Source organism: Haplochromis burtoni, unplaced genomic scaffold (assembly GCF_018398535.1).
Source record: "Haplochromis burtoni strain Fernald_Lab_line unplaced genomic scaffold, NCSU_Asbu1 Contig_124, whole genome shotgun sequence".
NCBI lineage: Eukaryota > Metazoa > Chordata > Actinopteri > Cichliformes > Cichlidae > Haplochromis > Haplochromis burtoni.
The window spans coordinates 1443897-1465195 of record NW_024582485.1 but is presented as its reverse complement, the minus strand read 5'-3'; the positions used below and the strand labels follow the sequence as shown (position 1 = coordinate 1465195).

Here is a 21299-nt window from a genome sequence, read left to right as displayed (position 1 = left end):
ATCTCTTCTCTGTGCTCCTCAGTGCTATATTTTTCCAGCTGCCCTGGGATTTAAAAAGTCAGCGTGCTGCTCCTCTAACCTTTAGTTCACAGCAACAGAAGTCTGGCAGATTAAACTATGATATGATTGGTTGAAGAGGATTTCCTGCGAAGGTGAATGAGAAGCAGATGGCAGGTTGCAAGCCAATGAAAAGGCAGCGAGGTGCTGAGTCAAAAGGTTCACGTCTTATTAAACCTGATGAAAGTCGCGCTTCCTATGGCTGCCTCTCCTTCCTGTAATAACTCTGCCTCCATCGCTCCCTCTTGTCATAACTCTGCCACTTCTTTAAGAAGCAAGATTTTTTTACAGTTTAAAGAGTTTGTATTTCAAAGATATAATTTCATGCCAAGTGTGCAGGATATATACTGTTAACAATACAGGGTACCTAACAATATATTTAGCTGGGTCTGAATCAATTCAATTCAATTTTATCTTTATAGCGCCAAATCACAACTAATGATCAGTTGAACTAATGTCTAGTTGGTAATATTTCCTATGTTTTATTTATTTATTCAATTTTATGCAAAATAAATAAACAAATGCAGAGGTAGCTCTTGCTTTTAAAAGTTTAAATTCTCTTATTAAACAATCATCATCACCATTTGCACATACCGACTTCACGTGCTTTCGTATATATGCACAAACATAGCCAAATACAACACAAGAGACTGGAGTTTGATCCATTTCCTGACAATATTATAGTTTTGCTTTAACTACCTATTTGTTTTTGTTAAAAGTGCATGGTTTTCCTGGCTCTAAAATGTGCCTTTAAGTTTCTTCTCACAGCTGCTTGAGGTTCTTTGACTTGAAAACATAGCTATGGGTCACAATATTACCGCACCCAAATTATTACCACAATTGTTTCCTGGTAATAAGACAGTCTACAATACTCCTACATACATAAAGTTTCTTTCAGTTCTCAGCAGTAATGTTGCTGCAAGCATATTGGTCCTCTGTCCTGACTCACTGATAATGTAGCTCTGCTATACGGAGCATCATTCAAAAAAAAGAAACATCGGCGCTATTGGCAGTTTGATGGCTAATCTACCTGAAATGCAGGATCAGCCGCATACCTACAAAATCCCATAATGTCTTCATATTGAGCAGTATTATCTAATCCTGAAATGCTAAGTCCAGTAATTACTTTGTCTGGGGCTCAGATTACTACTCTACACTGCCAACGAAAAGAAAGAAAAACCATAACGGGGAGGGAAGAAAAAGGAAGAAAAAGACTGGATAAAACAACACAAAAATGGACGAGAGAGAAAGAAAAGTGAGAAGGACCTAAAAGCACCCATTACATTTTTTAAATGTAAAAGACATGTCAAATGGAGCGAGGAGGCTCACACAGCAAAAACCCATGCACACACATACACATGCGTGGATGGAGACACACACACACACACACACAGTAGTGTGTGTAGCTGCTTCTGGCCAGCTGCCAGGCAATGCTCAATCAGTCTTCGGTTTTCAAAAATCTCCTTCAAGTGAAACTCTGGATCCATTAGCTGCTGCGGTAGAATTAGAAAAGTTTAATGTTTCACGGCTGTAAGCCTTTATTATATCAATAATAGCCGAAGAAGCTGAGAAGGTGTTCTTTTTATAATTAATTACAGAGCTCAGAACTGTTTTCATTCTTTTTAAGAGTTTTGGAAATAAAATCTCTTTACTTTCGAAAAATCCATTCTCCACTTTGTAACATCCCTTTCGCGCACAAACCAATGTTTTTATTTGTTTGTTTGTTTTTGTTTGTTTTTTTTCCTTAGATTAACAAGAAAGTACAACATCAGGATTATATTTTCCTCCATCAGTTCACAACTGCGGGCTCGTGGACTGAGAGCCTAACAGAGGAGCATCCTTGTAAGGCGCTACTTTTCCTACGGGAGATTCACGGTTTGAATCAATGTTCCACAGTGCTGCAGTGTCCATGAACAAAGCACAATGGACAATAAAAGGTTATTATTCTTGTTTTTCTTCTGTCTGCACTGATATATGAGGGCTTCTCATTGAACAGTCTTTGCCTTTTCTGTGGTATAATCTACCGTAATTGCTATAGCAAGAGGAAAAAGCTTTTAATATGCCATGAGTGTCTGCTGCCAGCAAAAATTCTGAATAAATGCGAAACTGAAAACTCATGAGGGGTTCAAGATGCCATCCATGAATTAGTTTGTAAAAAAGTCTGAAATTCAATGCCAAATAAACATCCAAGTAGGAAGCACAAATCAGCTAATGGAAATCAATAAGTTCAATGATGCTCATTTAGGGTTTTCGCTAAAACTGATTTTTCAGGTCTACTGACAATAAAAATTAAAAAAAATTTTAAAAAAATTAGAACAAAATAAAGAATATCTAATATGCATACTGTCCAAACACACAATTAATAGATGCAATTCATCTCTGAACACTCTACAATTGCATGCAAAATATTTGAAAACTAGCAAAACTATAATCCAGGAAAAAAATATTTTGCATGCAATCTAAATTTTCAATAAAAAATGCTTTAAAAGTGCAGATGAGGTTTTGCCCTTTCTAAAACGAGAAATCATCAAGATTAATTTTTTCTTCTTTTTATATTGACTCATACATAAAACACATTTTGGCCACAAATAACTGGTAAGTGCATAGATTTCTGTCAGTAAAGTAACACTGAGTCACTGCCTTATCCACACGTTGACCAAACACAGTTATGTGCACAGTCCCCCTCAAAGACATATTTTGAGCCAGGAAAAACTCTGCCATCTAAGGTCCTTTCAGATAAACTAAATCCAGCTCTATCAAGTTTTTCAATTCCTCCAAATATCCCCTTAGTGGAACAGAAATACAGAGTAGAAATCTCAAAGAAGCTTAACCCTGAAAACCTGTTTTTGTATAAGGTTAATAAAAAAGTTAAATTAAGGGTTATTAGGATATGCTGTATGCATTAAAATACTAATAAAAATACAACAACAGACAAATATGGTTCTGTACATATCACATGATCTTGCAGCTCATGAGAAAATATTAATTTGCTTTTTTTTTTTTAAATCTCAAGTTATCCTGTAAAAAAAAAAACTACATTACTTGTTTCCTGGCCTGTGGCCTTGCATTCCTCCAAATCTGTTACTAAGCTGTTGTAATACAGAGCACGCTAACAAAGAGAGTTTAGAACATGATCCGCTTGGCAGACGTAGCAACCAACATCAGCATCAGCTGGCTTAACAAAAGTTCCTTACAAATGGATTTCAGGCCTGGTAGTCAAAAGAGGAGTGACCCAACAAAAATACTGCATTGTCCTGGAGACATCAACATATGGAGATGCTGGTCATTCTGGCAAGTTCAGTAAAACAGAAGAAAACAATAAAGGCTGCCAACTAGCTTCCTAGGTTTCCACACGAATTGGCCTAGCAACCAGTGAATCACGGCTGGCTGGGTTTTATGGAAAGTATCCGCACAGTCACAATGTATCTTTGCCTGTTCAGATGAAAATGGCCACTATACTGTTAGCTTGTGTACGCGCTAACAGTATACTGTAAACGCCAACTTGACCACCTGATCCTTCTCAAGTGTGTTTGTGCAGAGCTCTCTCTCAAAGTATTAAGAAAATCAAAGAGGGCCACTAATGAAATTCTTTCTAGATTGTAACAACTCCTGACACCGTCAAGCCTCCTTTGAAGGGCTTAAGAAGTCAGCAGTCTTCTTAAATGTCAGAGCCTTTGTAGGGCTTAAAGAAGGGCACAGTAGCCCCAGGGTGGGATGGTGTTATATAAGTGGGTGGTGTGAAGGCATAATCATCACCCCTGGGTGGGAATGAGGAAAGAAGGAAAGCAACAGAAACAAAGTGATGCATTCCTCCCAAGCCAAGACAGCGTTTAGAGGATGAGATAGGATGAGGCACTGCTGGAGATTAACACACAACCATGGAGTTACAAGGAATGGACTGGTCATTGTTAAAAGATACACTGACAAAGACACAAACAGCAGTGTCTCACGTTGAATGTTTTTAATCAAACCTGTCAGGACATCTGTTTCATTTTTATTTGCATGTATGTGACCAGTGTTACACTTGTCTGCAGGCCACTACGCTGAAGCTTATTCGGCAGCGCTGCACCGATTTGCCCTTCTTTCTGATCAGCGAGGCAGAGTTTTTTCAACGGGGCAGAGCCGAAGTAGGCCTGAATGTGGCATGACTGCTGTGTGTACTTGTGAATCATTTTCATATAAATGCATCCACCTGCATTGTCGTCACAGCTCCAGCAAAAATAAAGTTTTACTCACGAATAAAGTACAAGCTGTGATAAATGTAGTCATTTACTAAAAATCTAAAGTAGTTCTGGTGACTCACAGATTAAATCGCACCTGGTCATATATCAAAACTGAATGAGTGATTTTTTTTTTTTTTTAAATAAATCCTGGAATCTTTGTTGAGAAATATTCTGATTCAGTAATGGCAGTGCTGTCTACTAATCTACTACCCAGATCAGTTTTGAGGTCCACATTCCCCTCAACACCGCCAACTCTAATTTACATTACATGGCCAAAGGGGAAGTTTTTTAAGATTTTAGGTAAAGCTTCTTCGTTCCATTCCCAGGAAATCTTAATGATCCCTGATTTCAGTCCAACACTTGTTGGACTAATGCTCTTGTATATGAATGGGAACAAGTCCTGCAGCCAGGTTTTAATATTTGGCAGACAGTGGTTGTAATGCATAAGTGTCCTCATAGGTTTGACCATGCAGTGAGAATAAGCTTAATTTACTCCCCTGCTTTTCCTTCCTCATTCTAACAAAGATTGCCTTCTTTTAGTTTATACCTAGGGCTTCTGTAGTTCCCATTTTCCTCTGCTTTTGTCGTTCTCCTCCTTCCCATCCTTTCTCTCAACAATGTTTACCCTCCCTGTTTCTCTTTCTCCGTTCCATTTAAACGTAACTTGTGTGTACCTCATTCATGGTCCCCATCCTGTTATTCATCTGTCTTCATCCTCTAACCTGCAGTAAACTTTTTCTAATTCTACTTACAGTCCACTGGCTCTCTTTCCAAACCCAAGATCAGCTCCCAACATATTCTCCCCAAGCTGCTTGGCTACTAAGATCTGCTGAACTACTCCAGACTTCGTATTTTCAGCTATTTTTAGCAGCACAATAAAGTTTAACAAAAAAGAAACACTTCCCAATATTTCCAGACATTTCACGTTAAATGTGCTTCTGGGGTGGAGAGACTGTTCCACCAACAGAGGCCTGCCAAAGCAAATTCAATCCAAGGGAAACAATAGCAAGAAAACAGGGTTTTTTTTCATGACCTGATTTCTGAACAAATATTCAAATAAATCTTTTTTTTTTTTCTAGGAGGCCCGTGACATTTGAAATAAAGAGTGGTTTTGTTGGTTTGCAAGGGGGAAAGTAATATCTTCCAAAAATATTGCCGGGCCTAGAAACAGATGCCTGGAGGCAGCAGGGGGATGAACTGGGCTTGTCTGGAAAGTGCCCAGATGTCATTACCTCAAGTCAGCACACTGTTAGCAGCTGGTGTTCAACACTGTCACACAACACTGGAAGTGATGTTATAGACCAGAATGCTTCTAACGGCAATGCTGGAACAGACTGATAGATTTAACTCCATCGCAGGAAAGCAGAGCGAAAAGCCAAGTGGGAATAACATCACGCTTGGCTTTTCACTCTGTTTGCAAATTTATGCTACTCTTTGTTAGCTAGTGTTAAGTCATTGTCCAATTTCTGTTAACTTCTGCCTCTGTGAGCTTGTGAGGGTCCACTTGGGTCTGAGAAAGTAAATTTTGTCATCAGACAGTGAACAAGGCTCTATGATAGAGCCCGACCAATCAGGGATTTTTAAAAGATTTAAAATACTGATGAAGTGGACTTTATTTACCAGGATAATATGTCAAAGCAGTTTAAAAATAAACTAATTTTATTGTTACAAATTGTGGATTACTCTTGTCTTCTTGCTACCACTTGGACCCATCTGCAATACTACTCTATCAATTGTGAATACGTCCTTCAGGAAGACTTCGAGCTGATTGGAAGGTAGCAGGACTATCAGTTCTTGCATGCATTTGGAGGTTTATGCATGCAAGTTAAATATTAGCACAGCAAAGCCTGATCATAATTACTTTGTAACAAATTTAAATGAATTCAACAACATGTAATAATTAGGATAATTGTGTTGTATTCTGTGAAATTGTAAGTTTTAGGTTAAATTAAACATGTCCATTCAGAAAATTTGTCACATGGTTTGGTTTGGTTTTTTTACCTGTCGGTGAGCTGTAGGACACAGTGATGTCTCCGGTGAGGTCAGCAGGGGGGTAGTGGCCATTGAGAAACGCTGAAAACACCACGACTTTGGATGAACCAACACCTGAAAGCAAAGCACAAACACGTCGCCATTAACACATGCTGTCCTGTTGTCCCTCGCTTACACTATTTATGCATTTAGTCCCTATAATCACAGAAAGTGTGAGAATAGTCCACGATTTTCTGTACATCTAAAAAGGTTTAAACAATAATCCTAATAATATTATCTTTGTTACTTTGATTCTGGCTTGAGCGCTAATATTATTCCTTAGCAAGGATGTAATCTAATGAAAAGGCGCTTCAGAAGTAAATACTGGATACACTGTACCTTGAGCCGCACCGTGGACAAAAAGTTTAAATATCTTGACCTTTCTGCTTCAATTTTGAGTCTCACACAATTTGCTATGAAAGTGCCGTAATAACTCACTGGAGTTTCCCTTCAGCTAATTTGTGTTATTACAAATGTCAATGTAATTTTGAGTAAAACTTTCTTACTTTTGGAACAGAAGTACCGATTTTATTCCAGCACTCTTTAAAAGAAAGACATTGAATGATGAATGAGGAAACGGGGTAGTCAATGAAACGCACACACAGAGTGTAAGTGTCAGCTTTTTCAAGATACGTACAGAACAGGACGGAGTACGGTTAATACAAACCAGACCCTTTAATGTGAATACACACACGCAGTTTGAACCTCACCATGGAAGGTGACTTATATTATTAACCAGATTTTTTAAAACTGTGAGCACATACATACACACAACACAAACTAATTATATAAGCATGAGGCAGAGGTGATGACTTGTAGCTTCCTTTTGAATACCCTAAATCCAGAGAGAGTAAGATAAAGGAAAAAAACAAAAAAAACAAAGGCAGAGAGCGCAAATAAGCTGGAGAGAAAAAGCAGGGCTCAAATATAGATGGAGAGGAAAGGATACATTACAGCTAATGGCTCCATGCAGCAGAACACACACACACACACATATATATGCACACACAGGGCGGTGAGATGGTGTAATGGGCCGTGATGTTTCTGAGCTCACTCCGTTACAGGTGACTGAATCCTAAGTATGTGTGTATGTGTCCTAATGGAAGCGCAACTTACAGGCATCCTGCAGGTAATGAATGACGGCGAGGAGACGTTGTGCCAAAAGTTTGAGACTATGTCAATGTGTGTTTCAAAATATAACTCAGAACTGTATAAACTCTCATTGACCACGTTTAGCAGGTGTGCGCACACGCAGCCGTAAGCGAAACGAGACCGCTCCAGCTGAGGATAGACAGAGAAGGAGGGAGCGAGATGGATGAGAGGAGATGAAAGGCGAGACGGCGACACCCACTCGCCGACTGACAGAAGAGAAGATAAACGATAAAAAGCAGAGAGAGAGACTTTCTCCGCACTCTTCAGATGTACTGACAGCATGACCTCCTCTCTCAGCTGATCTCATCCTTCTCCCACACTGCTCTCCTCACTTCTCCCACCAAGCATCCATCTCCTTTTTTCCCCCGCGCTCCTCCCATCTCAGCCTCTTCTGAGAAATGGATCTTCTGTTCGACCTTTTCATCTTTTCTGTGTAACAGCTAGACCCCAGCCAGTTTGGGGATTTTTAATATCAGTGGTGACACTAACGATAAGTGTAAAAACTAAAAATCACCAGTAAGACAACGATCCCTTGAAGGCTACATTGTGCAGAATGGGCTTATTGAGCTGAGTAAGAGATTGGACAGCTGGTACCACTCATGCCTGTATATTAAATATAAAACTTGAACACAGAATCAAAAACCTAAGATTGTGTGGTTTTCATGGGCTGGAAGTTGAAGAACTTATCACACATTTTAACACACATAACACTTGAAAATGTTGAACTATTCTTTTACTGTGTGTTAATTACAGTTGTGATCTCAAAGTCGGTGATCCCCACATGCTTCAAAGAGTCCATCATTGTTCCTGTCCCGAAGAAACCCCACCCTGCTTCTCTCAATGACTATCGCCCTGTAGCCCTCACCTCAGTAGTGATGAAGTGCTTTGAACGCCTGGTCAGAGACTTCATCATTTCTTCACTACCAGACACACTGGACCCACTACAGTTCGCTTACCGTCCAAATCGTTCCACAGACGATGCCATCTCTCATCTCCTCCACACATCACTCACTCACTTGGACACTAGAAGGGGGAATTATGTTAAAATGCTCTTCATAGACTACAGCTCTGCATTTAACACCATAATTCCCTCCACACTCACCACCAAGCTGGAGCATCTGGGACTCAGCTCATCTATGTGTCAGTGGATCTCCAACTTCCTAACTGGCAGACCACAGGCAGTAAGGATGGGCGGACATGTCTCAGCCTCCACCACTCTCAGCACTGGAGCCCCCCAGGGGTGTGTTCTGAGCCCCCTGCTGTACTCTTTGTACACATATGACTGTGTGGCCACTACCAGCTCCACACCATAGCAAAGTGCTGACGATAGTGGACTTCAGCACTAAGCAGGAGAGGAACTACCAGACCCCCGTCATCAACGAGTGCCCAGTGGAGAGAGTGGACAGCTTCAAATACCTCGGAGTTCACATCACGCAGGACCTGTCATGGTCCTGTCACATCAACACCGTGGTGAAAAAGGCCCGACAGCGTCTCTACCACCTCAGACGCTTGAGAGACTTCCAACTGCCCTCCAAGGTGCTCAGGAACTTTTACTCGTGCACCATAGAGAGCATCCTGACGGGAAACATCTTAACCTGGTTCGGGAACAGCACCATGCAGGACAGACGAGCTCTACAGAGGGTTGTGCGGTCAGCTGAGCGCACCATCCGCTCCGAGCTCCCTGACCTGCACTCAATCTACAGCAGGCGGTGCTGGACCAAGGCCAGGAAGATCGTGAAGGACCTCAGCCATCCCAACAACAGACTGTTCTCTCTGTTGAGGTCAGGAAAGCGATTCCGCTCCCTGAAGACCAACACAGAGAGACTGAGGAGGAGCTTCTTCCCGCAGGCGATACGGTCTCTCAATCACACCACCACACAGTACTGACCCACACATATGGTTCTTACACACACACACACACACACACACACCACACACACATACACACACACACACACACACACACACACACACACACACACACACACACTGGACATTCTGGACTTTGTTTACACTAATTCGATTAGATGCGTGGTCATCTAATCGAATCACTTCATCACTAAATCACTTTAAGCATATTTGCACTGCACAAGACACTTACAAAGGTGGATTGCACAACACTGGACATTATATTTCTTCATTTCCATTTAATACTTGTACAGCTGCTGTTATTGTATATATATATTTATATTTCTTCATACATTCTTATATATTTCTATTCTTTTTGAAGAAGGACTTCACTTTATGGGTTTTTTCTGATGATCAAGTGCTTATGTGTTGAGTAAATAAAAAGTTTGTAGCAACATATTAAATTTCATAAATGTCAGCACTGTAAAATGTAAATTTCAGACTAAACTGGGCAAGGTAGTTGAGCAAAAGTTTGGCTAGGAACAGACGGAGGTTCGGATAGATGTGGACTCCACAGCTGAGTGACTGTTATACTTTTTGCTGGATTATGTAATGGATTGGTGCCCAAATCTGTGCAGACAAGATCACACGTTCACAACTGGCAGGCATGTGAGTGTACACACATAGAGTCTTGTGTTCACCCTACAATGAGGAGAATTACAAGTAATTTGTCTGGAATGAAACAATGACCATGCTGAGGATTTTACAGACAATATGATTAAATAAAGATTGCAGATGAAACAGTAATGCCATCAGGCTCTAATAAAGTCTCCTCTAGCTTTACTTTTATTCTCTTCCCTTATTTGTGTCTTTCACATCCTTGTTACTACGAGGCTTTCCTCCACCTCAGTGTGTTACCATTCTCTCTAGCTTTCTTTTCACTTCCCTTGGCCCCTCCCTCCCTGTCATTCTGTCTGTCAGCAGAAGGCTTTTAACCCCTGTGCCCTGGAGGTCACACTGGTCAGACTGGTTTAAGTGCGTTAAGTGTTCCCAGGCCCATTTAGACTAACAAACAAGACCAAAAAGACACAAAGTAATCCCTCTTCTTTGCTTTTTTTCCTCTCCTTTCTTTCTCTCAGTTTTCTTTTTCTCACTTCAGTTTGTCATTATATATTCAGGCACATCTGGACAGGTTGTGGGCGTCAAACCTGTGAGCATCAGGTAACGTGTCTGTGTGACCCCAAAGACCAACCCAGTCAGAGGCTTTAGACTGGTTCAAGTGTTCTCAGGCACATTAAACCATTATCAGTGTTGCCAACAAAAAGAGTTGACAAAGCAGACTAAAATCCCCCACTTTACCACCTTTCCTGCTCTGCCCTCGTTTTAACCCGCTTCTTTCTGGACCTTTCTTCACCTCTTATTTCACCCTCACTGACTGTTTTCTTTTTGTCACTTTTTCACTGTGTATTCTCCACCCATCTTCCTCCCACTCATTCTTTCACTAAAAAAAAAAAAAAAAGACTTGATCTCTGTTTTGCTTTAATTATGTGAGCTTACATGTGGGAGTTCATTCTAGGTTCAAAGGGCGCTGTAGTGCTGTAGCTATCAGGGTTCAGGTTATAACACTTGACAGATTAGGTTAAACTGACCACTGACTTTAGAACAAGAGGTCAGAAGTCAAGAGGGTGGAGATGAGCTCTATGCCACACAAGCAGATGGGAAAAAGGTGTGTATATTTAACTGCATTTTGATTTCCACTGAGAAATAATATAAAAACAAAATACTGATATTCAAATCTGAGGGAAACCTGGCTTGAGTGCAAGTATGAGTGTGGAGTCACAGATGTCACTCTGTAGCAGAAAACACCATCAGTGTGGTGTTAAACATTGACCTTTGACCTATTCAGGTCAGGATTAGGTCACATTACTATGTTGGGTCTGTCCACTTAACCTAATGTCCACTCAGAGATACAAAAATTGTACTCATAGAAGAATTCGCTTCTTTAGATTAAAGCACAATAACATAGGCTTTGATAACGAGGATGACTCTGTTGCAACATGTGTGCAAATGATCTAATATGGATGAAGACAAAAATATAGTGAAAACCTCTTTATGTATCCATTTCTTAATCATTTGTATGATTAGATTCAAAGATGGGCCAGAGCCTACCCCACCTGGCACAGGGTGAGAAGCGGGATCCACCCTGACTGGGTTGCCAATTCATTACGGTGAAACACAAAAAGACATAACTATTCAAGGTCATAACATTACTTACTGCTAATTCAGAATTACAAATTAGTGTCTTTGGACTGTAAGAGGAAGCCAGAGAACCAGGGGAAAACCCACTCAGGTACATTACAGGGACAACATGTAGTCGCCACATAAAAAAGCCCAGCAGACCAATAGGTTCAAACCCAAAACTTTTTTGCTCTATAGCAACGGTGCTAATCACTGCAGCACCGTGGTGCTGCGAAGGATCAAGAAGATTATTTGCAAATTCAGAGACATTTAAAAGACCAGCAGCAGCTGAGACTAACAGGTTTTTGAGTGTATTTGTTTCTGTATCAGCAGGCAGACTCAAGCAACTTGAACTGCTTAGATAAAAAGGTGGATCAGCCGGAATAGACCGGCAATGGTGAATATCCATTTAATGGTATTAAAAAAATAAAATATGATAGCATTTAAATACAAATGCATCATATTAGAATTGACTGATTTACTGCACTTGAAAAAATAAACTGCACATGAACATGTACGGTGATAAAAATCAATTTAATGTAATTTGACTGTTCCTAATTTGCAAAAGTCAACACGTGTGAGTTTCACAAGAAACATACCTCACAAAGACAAGCGCTGATCTATGGATGCATCCCAACTGAACCCTAAAGAACAGCAGCTGAAATAACTGTAAGCAGTTGTAAAAGTAACAGCTACAGAAAAAGGAAGTGTGCGGGTGTATAAAGACTGCATTAGACCATCAAAACAACTAAAACACATTGATAATTAATGATTTCAAATAAAATACACACAATCAATGCCAAACTATTCAACTACAAAGTTGGCGTGTGTTTAATTTCTAAGTTAGATGAAAATGTTGAACTTCTTCTCTACTTTAATACTGTGTTCCACGCTAACCACACAAAAACACATTCTCTCTAAACAGAAAGATTAGCTCCAAAGGTTTTGATTGTATAAGAGTCGTATATATTTACCTTAACTGCAAATACGTTTGTGTATATTATTGTTATTGCACACAACTTCAATAACAAGTTACGTATTATGCATACTTAAATGTTTAGTTGTCACTCTAATTGCAGTCCAGCTAATTGCATGTTCCAGCTGATAAAAGCCATCTCATCACTCCTTTGCTATTTGACATTGACTTTAAAATGAAAATAGCTACAGCCTAAGAGTGAGTCAAATTATAAAAAAATATGATATTATCTGCATATTATTGCATACAGTCGACTACAGAGAAAAGACAATGAACAATAATGAAAGGGATTACGGAAAACAGGGGGAAGTAAACCGGAATAACAGGAGGAAGACGGCATTTAAAGTCACTAAAGGGCAAAATGACAAATGAAAGAGAGGAGGAAAGAAAGGAAAAGATGGAAAGGTAGAGAGAGAAGGGAGAGAGTGAGAGTAGGAAGGCGAGAGTGAGAACAAAGGAGGCAGTGTGTGGTGAACAGGGGATTGAGTCGCCATCTGAGACGAATAAAAACTGGAATAACAATAAAAGTCAGAAGGCGCTACCTCCCCTCCTCTTTGCACAACCGGTCCTCATGCATGTTTGTTTGTGCGCGCGCACGCACACATGCATTACCACTGGTCGTTCTTTATTTGCAGTAAAGCACTGTGTGACAAATCTCAGCAAAAAAGTTTGGAAATAAACTTGTGTTGACACTTGCACTTACAGTGAACACACACTCTTGCAAACAAGCGTGGACGCAAACTGAGCTAGAGAATCAAAGACACATGGGGCGGCAGCTAGCACACAAACAGATACGCAACAGCTGTAGCAGGAAAAAAAAACAACATACTGTTTCCACGGAGACGAATCCCGTATGCCAAAGATTTGAGAAAGTGCATGCGATGTTTGCATGTTTACATCTGAGCAAAGACAAACCTTGCATGTTGCATTGTAGGGAAATAATAAAGGAGGACACAAAAAAAGAAAAGTGATGAAAGGCAGACACGCGAGGTGTCGTCCCTAACACTGTTATTGTTTTTAGTGTTGCTAGTGTTCCTCAAAATTGCAGCCACATTTTCTTATAACACCTGCTCCTTCGTCACTTGTATTTGTAGCTGTTTTTCCCTCTGGATTTGTTTCGTTTATGCAAAAATGGTCAAAATGAGTCATGAAAAGAACAAGAGAAAAAAGAGAAGCAGGGGACTTGTACTGTACATAACTGAGAAATAAAGTTCTCTAAAGTTCTAGATGTAGTTGCTAAAACACTAAATAAAATAGACTGGAACTACACGTGCTCATCTTAGATCAGGGGATTTCAGTTTTTAGTTGAATGATGACCATTACAAAAACCTTTGCTCCTTAAAATTGGCTTCATTTTTGCAGTAAAGTCAGGACATCCTCATTGGAGGAAAACAGTTTTTTTACTTTAAGAGCATCTGTACATTTTGTTTTTATTTTATCCCAACAAATCAAAACCAAGTGACACATCTGTCCCGTTAACAAGGGATTGTCAGCAGTTGATGGGAACGGTTAATGTGTATCATGATAGCAGATTTAGAAATGGGATTTAAGAGTCGTTATTTCTGAAATTCAGCTACAGCAACCTTTATTGCTGCACCAGTCTCATCCAAACTTGCTGTTTCTGTGGTTATTTGTTTCTGCTTCTGGCATGGGAAGATGACATGGCATTTATTAATCTCAGCAACAAAGCTCTGACTGCCACAGCTATTTTTATTCCAACTGGTAAATGCTTTTAAAAACAGGAGACCAATTTAAAGAGCTGAAAAAAGAAAAAGAAAAAAACAGAAAAAAAAGCCCCAACTTGGGTGCGTTAAGTCCAGAAGTCTAACTCAAACTACCTGTTTGTACCTCAACAATAAAGCAGTAAAATTAATTAAACATTTCCGGGTAATAGAAATAATTTTTTACAGCATTGTATTTTTAATAGTGATAGTCAAAATGATTTATTTCTGTGTACATGGTGCACTGTTTACACCAGGCGCTATTCCATCTACAGCTCAGCAGCCACTTCCCCTGCAATCCATAAAGCAGGGTGCAATTTTCTGGACAAATCACAGAGTAAACTCTGGCTATGTGACTGGGATCCAGCTCCTTTAAGTCATGTCCTGGTATTCATTACAACTCACAAAGCTTCCATTAATCTATTTTTCCTTATTTTCAGGACTTTAACCAATGTAAAGCACTCGCCTTAGGGCCAAATCTGACCACTGAGGGTCAGCAGAAGTGGTTCAGCTCTTGCAGTCCTGATACACGCCAGGCTGGCCCAGAGCAGGCCAGCGAGAGGCAGAGAAGGGAGTTAAGAAAGGAAAAGGAATGACACAAAGTGTATATATATACACTGTGTGTACATAAGCAAGCAGTGGTGATGGTTAGGGTTAGGGTAAGACTCCAGGAAGTGTAATGTAAGTCATGTAATGTCCTCTGCAGCTATGGAAACACGATTGTATGCAATGTGTTTGTGTGTGTGTAGTACCTCTCATGTTTCGCAGCAGAGAACTGCTGAATGACTACTGAAAGCCAGCGCCAGATTTCTGTGTGCAGGAAAACAAAAGAGCGTGACATAAACACACACACAGCTACTTTACTTTGATTGTGTGTGTGTGTGTCTATATTTGAACAGTGCACTGTGTGGCACGTGCATGCATCCATGGTTATGCATGTGTGAGTGCGGAAATGAGGTCTGTGACAGTATGTGTGCCTATGTGCTTGACTGCGGGCTTCTGAATCTGACCCGTCTGACCGCTACCTAAACTCATGTAAACAAAGCATCTCTTTAGTGGTGTAAACGTGACAGTGCAGTGAGTCAGAGCTTCTGATCTTCCATATAAACGGTGAAAACTTCAAAACAGCTGCCAAGAAGAAAAAAACAGAACAAGCAAACCATCCAGATGAGCCTGGATGTTTTTAAAGCTGTTTTGGCTTCATGTCCAATAAAGTTGCTTTTGATTTTGTTGGATTTTTTGGGGGGGCAAACATTTTATTGTCTGTTCAGACATGGAAGTATTTATCCAACCAACTTATTCTTAAGCTTTTAGTTTGTTAATTCACGACTTGGGAAGCTTTAAATAAGAAGTCGTTCATGACCTTTGCATACTTGCAGTGTGTTATTCAATTGCAGCAATATGTTGACCGGTCCAATCAAAGGGTCTAAAACCATCTTGTAAAAGTCAGCCACTGATTATGTGGTTCATTGCACAACCTTGTTTCCAAAGAAGTTAAAAATTAAAAACAGAAATGCAGTCATTCACAAATCATTTAAAATTAAATTTAATCAAAAATACTAACAAGAAAATGTACTAAATGTAAAAACTCAAAACTGTTTTAAAAAATGTGTGTTGATTTAAACTTGATTCAAGCAGTGCTGGACGGGGATAATACAAACTAAACCAGGAGAAACTTGGGAACTGAATGCACGGAGAAACACACAGCCGTGAGGGAGATCGCAACACGGGACGAGTGGAGGAAAGGCAGACGAGTGAGGGGACACAAGAGAGAGGAAGAGAGAGGGTGTGAGGGGGGACAAGAGAGCAAGAGGGGGACACATGGCAGGCTGGTAAAACATGGATAAACATGACAGACAGGAGAGCCATGGGATGAACGCATGGAGGGGAACATGGGAACAGAAAAGGGAAACAAGAAGGACACAGGACAAAGACACAAGAGGAACCTGAGAGGAAAGGAACCAAACAGGAAACATAAGAAACTCAAAAAATGGAATAAATTCAAGACTACTAAATGAACCTAAATCATAATATAATACAAAATGACACAAAAAACACATGAAACTCAAAATGCTATGTCAAATGACCCAGAACCATGACAAGCAGAATGTCTAAAAAGAGTTATTAACACAAGAAAAGTCCTCTAATGTAAAGAAACTATGGAATATGCCATATTTCAGTCAGCAACAATACTCAAGTAGGCTGTGGTACTTAAACAATGTTCAGGGTGCCAAAGAGTGACAAGAAAATGTTGCACAAACCACCAGAAAACCATTGATACAAGGCAGGATCAATCCATGTTGCTTACACCAAATTCTGACCCGACCATTAAAGTACATAGCAGAAACCGCAACTGGACTACGCAATGTTTTTCCAATCTTCTTATGTTCAGTTTTGGTGACCCTATGTGAACCGTAGCCTCAGTTTTCTGTTCTTACCTGACAAAATAGGTAACTGGTGTGGTCTTCTGCTGCTGCAGTCTATCTGCTTTAACATGTTGTGCATTCAGAGATGCTCTTTAGCATATCTCGGTTGCACTGAAAGTTTTTTTTAAAATTAGTGTTGCCTTCCTGTCAGTTCCGAAGATGTCTGGCCATTCCCATCTCTGTATTTCTGTGCAGAGAAGTGATTCTCACTGGATATTTTCTCTTTTTAGAACATCCTCTTTAAACCCTGGAGATGGTTGTGCAGGAAAATTCAAGAAGTTTGTGAAATACTGAGACCAGCCCATCTGTCACCAGCAACCATGTTACATCCAAAGCTCCTTAATCCAACTTTCTTCCCAATTCTGATACTTGGTTTAAACCTCAACAGGTCTACATTCCTCAGTATATTAAGTTGCTCTCATGTGATTGGCTGACTAAATATTTGTGTTAACAAGCAGTAAAATAGGTGTACAAAAGTGGCTGGTGAGAATTGAGCAAATGTGGTCCACCTGGAATCTTATATACATGTTATTTTCTCGAACTGCATCTTGAATAAGTTAGGATGGAGCAGTAAAAAAAATGTGAAAAAAAAATTAATTAATGATTGGAGATTTCCAAATGAGGATACTGCTGACATACATAATATACACTTCTAGCAGTGTAGCATTAGTGGTAAAAATATACATATGGAGAAAGTCTGGATTAAAACTGATAGAAAAATAGAAAAAGGCGGAATTAAACGTGCAGCATAAAATATGGCAAATATTATGAAATACAAGACATATGAAAAGGGATCAATATTAATGAACGCTGACACAAGAATTTAATAGAAACTGTTGTTCAAAAAGTGCATCATGGTTTCATTAACAGCTGGATGGGTCATGTGTAGTATATGTAGAGATAAGAATGCCTGTGGTAAAATGCATTACATTTCTGCATGACACTTTATGAATCATGGTAAACCAGTGGTCACTTTGAGTCAGAGCTCAGAATAAATGGATGGTGTTCAAACCGCCTGAGAATACTGTTCACATCTTGAAATCATAAATTCACAGTCCATTCTGGTCCTTCTCAAAAAACTCGGGGAATACTCCTCTGTGATGGATGACTGTTTCGGCAAAAGCCGAGACCAGTCTTAAAGTTAAAAAGAACCATGTTTTGGAAATAAACCAGCTTCTGTGCCTGTGTGCATAGGTTCGGAAAATGACAGCCAACACCATCCACAATAACTTGCACAACCTGTTGTGCGTCATTTGACATATGACCACATCTCTAGTGAGATTTACACCCTCACAGGGACAGTTCTGTAAATCACAAGACAACTTGACAGTGTTTTGTTTGTACAAAACTTTAAACTGCAAAATGCCAACTAACCAAGCTACAAAGTGAGGCAATAACCTCAGTTACCTTTCTGGAATGAGATAAAAGTGCCATGATAAAGCTGCTTTTTTTGTTTGGAGCAGCTTATTGAAGGCTGCATTTTGGGTGTTGTTAAATTTGGCACACGAGTCAGTTACAGGATTCGTTCCTAAAAGTTTGTTTTCACACACAAGAATTCTTCAGAGACACACCATCCGTGTTGATACTGCATGCCATCTGCGTCATATCAATGAATCGTGGCTTTTTTTCTGTGCTTTTTTTAAAAACAAACAAACAAGAAAGATGCTTCTCATTATTTAAATGACTTAGACTTTGATTCCATTGACAACAATGCTCATTTTAGCACCATTTACAGCAGAAAATTACTGGGTCCATGCTATAATAATGTCACTCCTGACTTTATTCTTCACTCAGTTGCAGATTGCTAAATGCAAAATATGGACAGCACTTTTGCATGTGGAATGGAGTCCAATTTTGAGTCTGATAGCAGATTTTAAAAGATTTTTCCTAAGCTGTCTTAGCGTGAAGACATATTCTGATGTTCTGTGTTTTTGAAAAGTGACAAATTTTTAAAACTCTGGTGGACAGTCTAAAAGAGCCATAACACAAAAAGACTCTGGGTGGCATGAAGACAAATAACATCTAAATGCTTGGAAAGCTTTGTGTAACCACAATAGCAAGAATCTGGACAGATGCTCATATGCAGCTACTTAGAAATATGATCTCGATACCACAGAAGAGAGTGACAAGAACAGCGAGGATGAAAGACTGGCCTTTCTTGTGGTTGTTGGTTTATAAAGAAACATCTAGCCTGAGAAAAAAAACATTTGCACAAACTCCTACTGATCCGACTCCTACTAATAGTAAGAAACTTATTACTCACTTGTATTGTTTTTATTGTCTTGGGAAGCTTATAATTAAGCCGCTTAAAGGAAAATTAAACAGATACATAAATGCAGCAGAAGAAACCACTGGTTCAAACTACTAGCAATCTGTAGGCGTGACTGAACACTGCTAAGATTAAGAGTCCCACTCCATATGTAGACTAACAGGCAGCGCAAAGCACCGACACCAACAGGGTTAGAGGTTTAACTCCCAATAGGCCCACACATTTTTAAAAAGTATGTTCTCATCGCACTATAAGGACGTTCTGATAAAAAAAAACTCCCTCCAACTGCTTTACATTATGCACACAGAGAGTACATGTTAAAAAAATCTAACATAACAAAACAGAGGACAATACAGACAGCTCAAAGTGGATGGATGGATGAACATTGTATTACAGGATGAATAATGTTCTTTTAATGAGCCGACAGAAGATATCACTGTTTGGGGTTAGTAGGCTATGTGTGTGCAGTGTCTGGGTAATTCATTTCAAAGTTACCGCTGTCTGGGCTCAGTGGCCAGCAGCTAGACTAGAGAACACATAAGACTAAAACTGACTGATAAGAGCTGAGAAAATAAACACACACCTCTCACCCAGTCGAGGCCAACACATTCATCTGTAAAAGGAGGAGGATTGGATAAAATTTGTGTGTGTGTGTGTGTGTGTGTGTGTGTGTGTGTGTGTGTGTGTGTGTGTGTGTGTGTGTGTGTGTGTGTGGGTGTGCCCTCAAATGATTCAGAGATGGACTGAGGCTGCAAAAGAACAAAAAGTGATTGATGACACTGGATGATGAAAGATCATACACCAAACCAGCTGCTTAGATTTTCCATAAAAATGCAGTCATTGTATTCCCCTACGATACACCCTTACATTCTTTCCTTGGCACTTCTTTAATTTTGTGCATTTCGCCAACACTGCACGTCTCCTCAAGAAGAAAAAGGTACTAATTACTGCTAAAGGTCAGATTTGCTATTAAACATGTATTCCTTTCTGTAATATGGTTTTTCTTTAGTGCTGGCATTCTGTTTCATAAGTTTTCCATCAGGACAATCATGATTTAAAGGAACTAGTTCACACAAATTAGAAAAAGTTACTTTCACACAATTTTCAAGCATTTTCAAGCGCCCAACCTGAACTGCCCTTCTGACATGATCATTCTTAATCTGTCCATTTTGGTCATTCCCAATGAAAACCTTTGGATTTTCAAATCTACCACCTTTAGCTAAACCTGTCTATTTGTCAATGCCACTGTCTCCAGTGGAAAAACATGGACAAAGGCAGAAATCCCAGAAACAGATCAGAATGTCAGATAATTGGAACCAACAATAGGAAAAAGAAGAAGAAAAGGTTTTACAGGCATACACATAGACAGACGCCCAATCATAACTCGCATATAAAGACTACAGCTACAATTAACTGACCCATGGCCTCAAGGACAAACTGCTCCTGAGTAACTGCCAGAGGAGGCTGGACACCAATGCTCAGCTTAGATGACTTCACCACACTACTGGCTTTCACCTTCACCTGAAAAGAGAAAAATGATGATGTTAGCTGTAGACAGGATACTGGTAAAGGGCAGATAGAATTCTGGCACACAAACTGAGAGGAGAAACAATGATTTTAAAGGTTCACCTGTACAGTCACTGAGGGGACAGGCAGACCATTGATATCGTGGATCAGGGCTTGCTATGGACAGATATAAAAGGGAAATATGACTTTCTATGTTTATTATTGCATATGCATCTAAATGTGCGAATGTGAATTTGTTTTTTTATGTGTGTTTTGTGTTTGTTTACCGATGGGTTGTCCATGCTGGAGGAAACAGTGGTAGTAATGCACAGGTCATCCTCACTATCGGTTTTGGGCAAAATGTCTGAAATACCAACACTTTAATCTCAAAACACTGAACCGATGTGTTTATTAGTCAATATAGCATTTCACCACATTTTGAAAGAAGGCATGATACTTGGTCAGTTTGCAAACAAATCAACCAGCATACAGAGAGGACAAAAGATAAAATTCACATTGACTTGTTGTTAAAGGCAGTTTAAATTAAACCTTGTGTGGCAATTTATTTTATATACACACACACACACACACACACACACACACACTGTTACAGTCATTGATGCTCATATTAAACATGGCCAGTCTCAAATAATGAGGTCAGTGTATGTACAAGAGCCAGAAGCCTCAGACTGCTCTAAACCTCCTGGACCTGTTAGATGTCAAAAAAAAGTAATTTCTTAATTATGGTCATCTCATACTCTCTCACTCTCTTACACAGACCTGGCTATGAGCACAGCAGCCCCTCCCACCTCTTTCCAAGGCTTCTGTTTCCCATTCAGAAGGCAGTTAGCT

The 21299-nt window shown here is 39.7% G+C and overlaps 1 protein-coding gene across 3 annotated transcripts in view; it reads right to left on the bottom strand.

Annotated features, from left to right (window-relative positions):
• Positions 1–21299, bottom strand: part of bbs9 (Bardet-Biedl syndrome 9) — a 174094-nt gene that overhangs the window by 123802 nt on the left and 28993 nt on the right. For all 3 annotated transcript variants that reach the window (XM_005929500.3, XM_005929499.3, XM_042223965.1), the window contains exons 11-14: positions 20735–20811; positions 20571–20624; positions 20360–20462; positions 6282–6386 (exon numbers count right to left, since the gene is read on the bottom strand). In XM_005929500.3, the coding sequence (XP_005929562.1) occupies positions 6282–6386; positions 20360–20462; positions 20571–20624; positions 20735–20811 (339 nt within the window). The remainder of the gene's footprint in view (positions 1–6281; positions 6387–20359; positions 20463–20570; positions 20625–20734; positions 20812–21299) is intronic.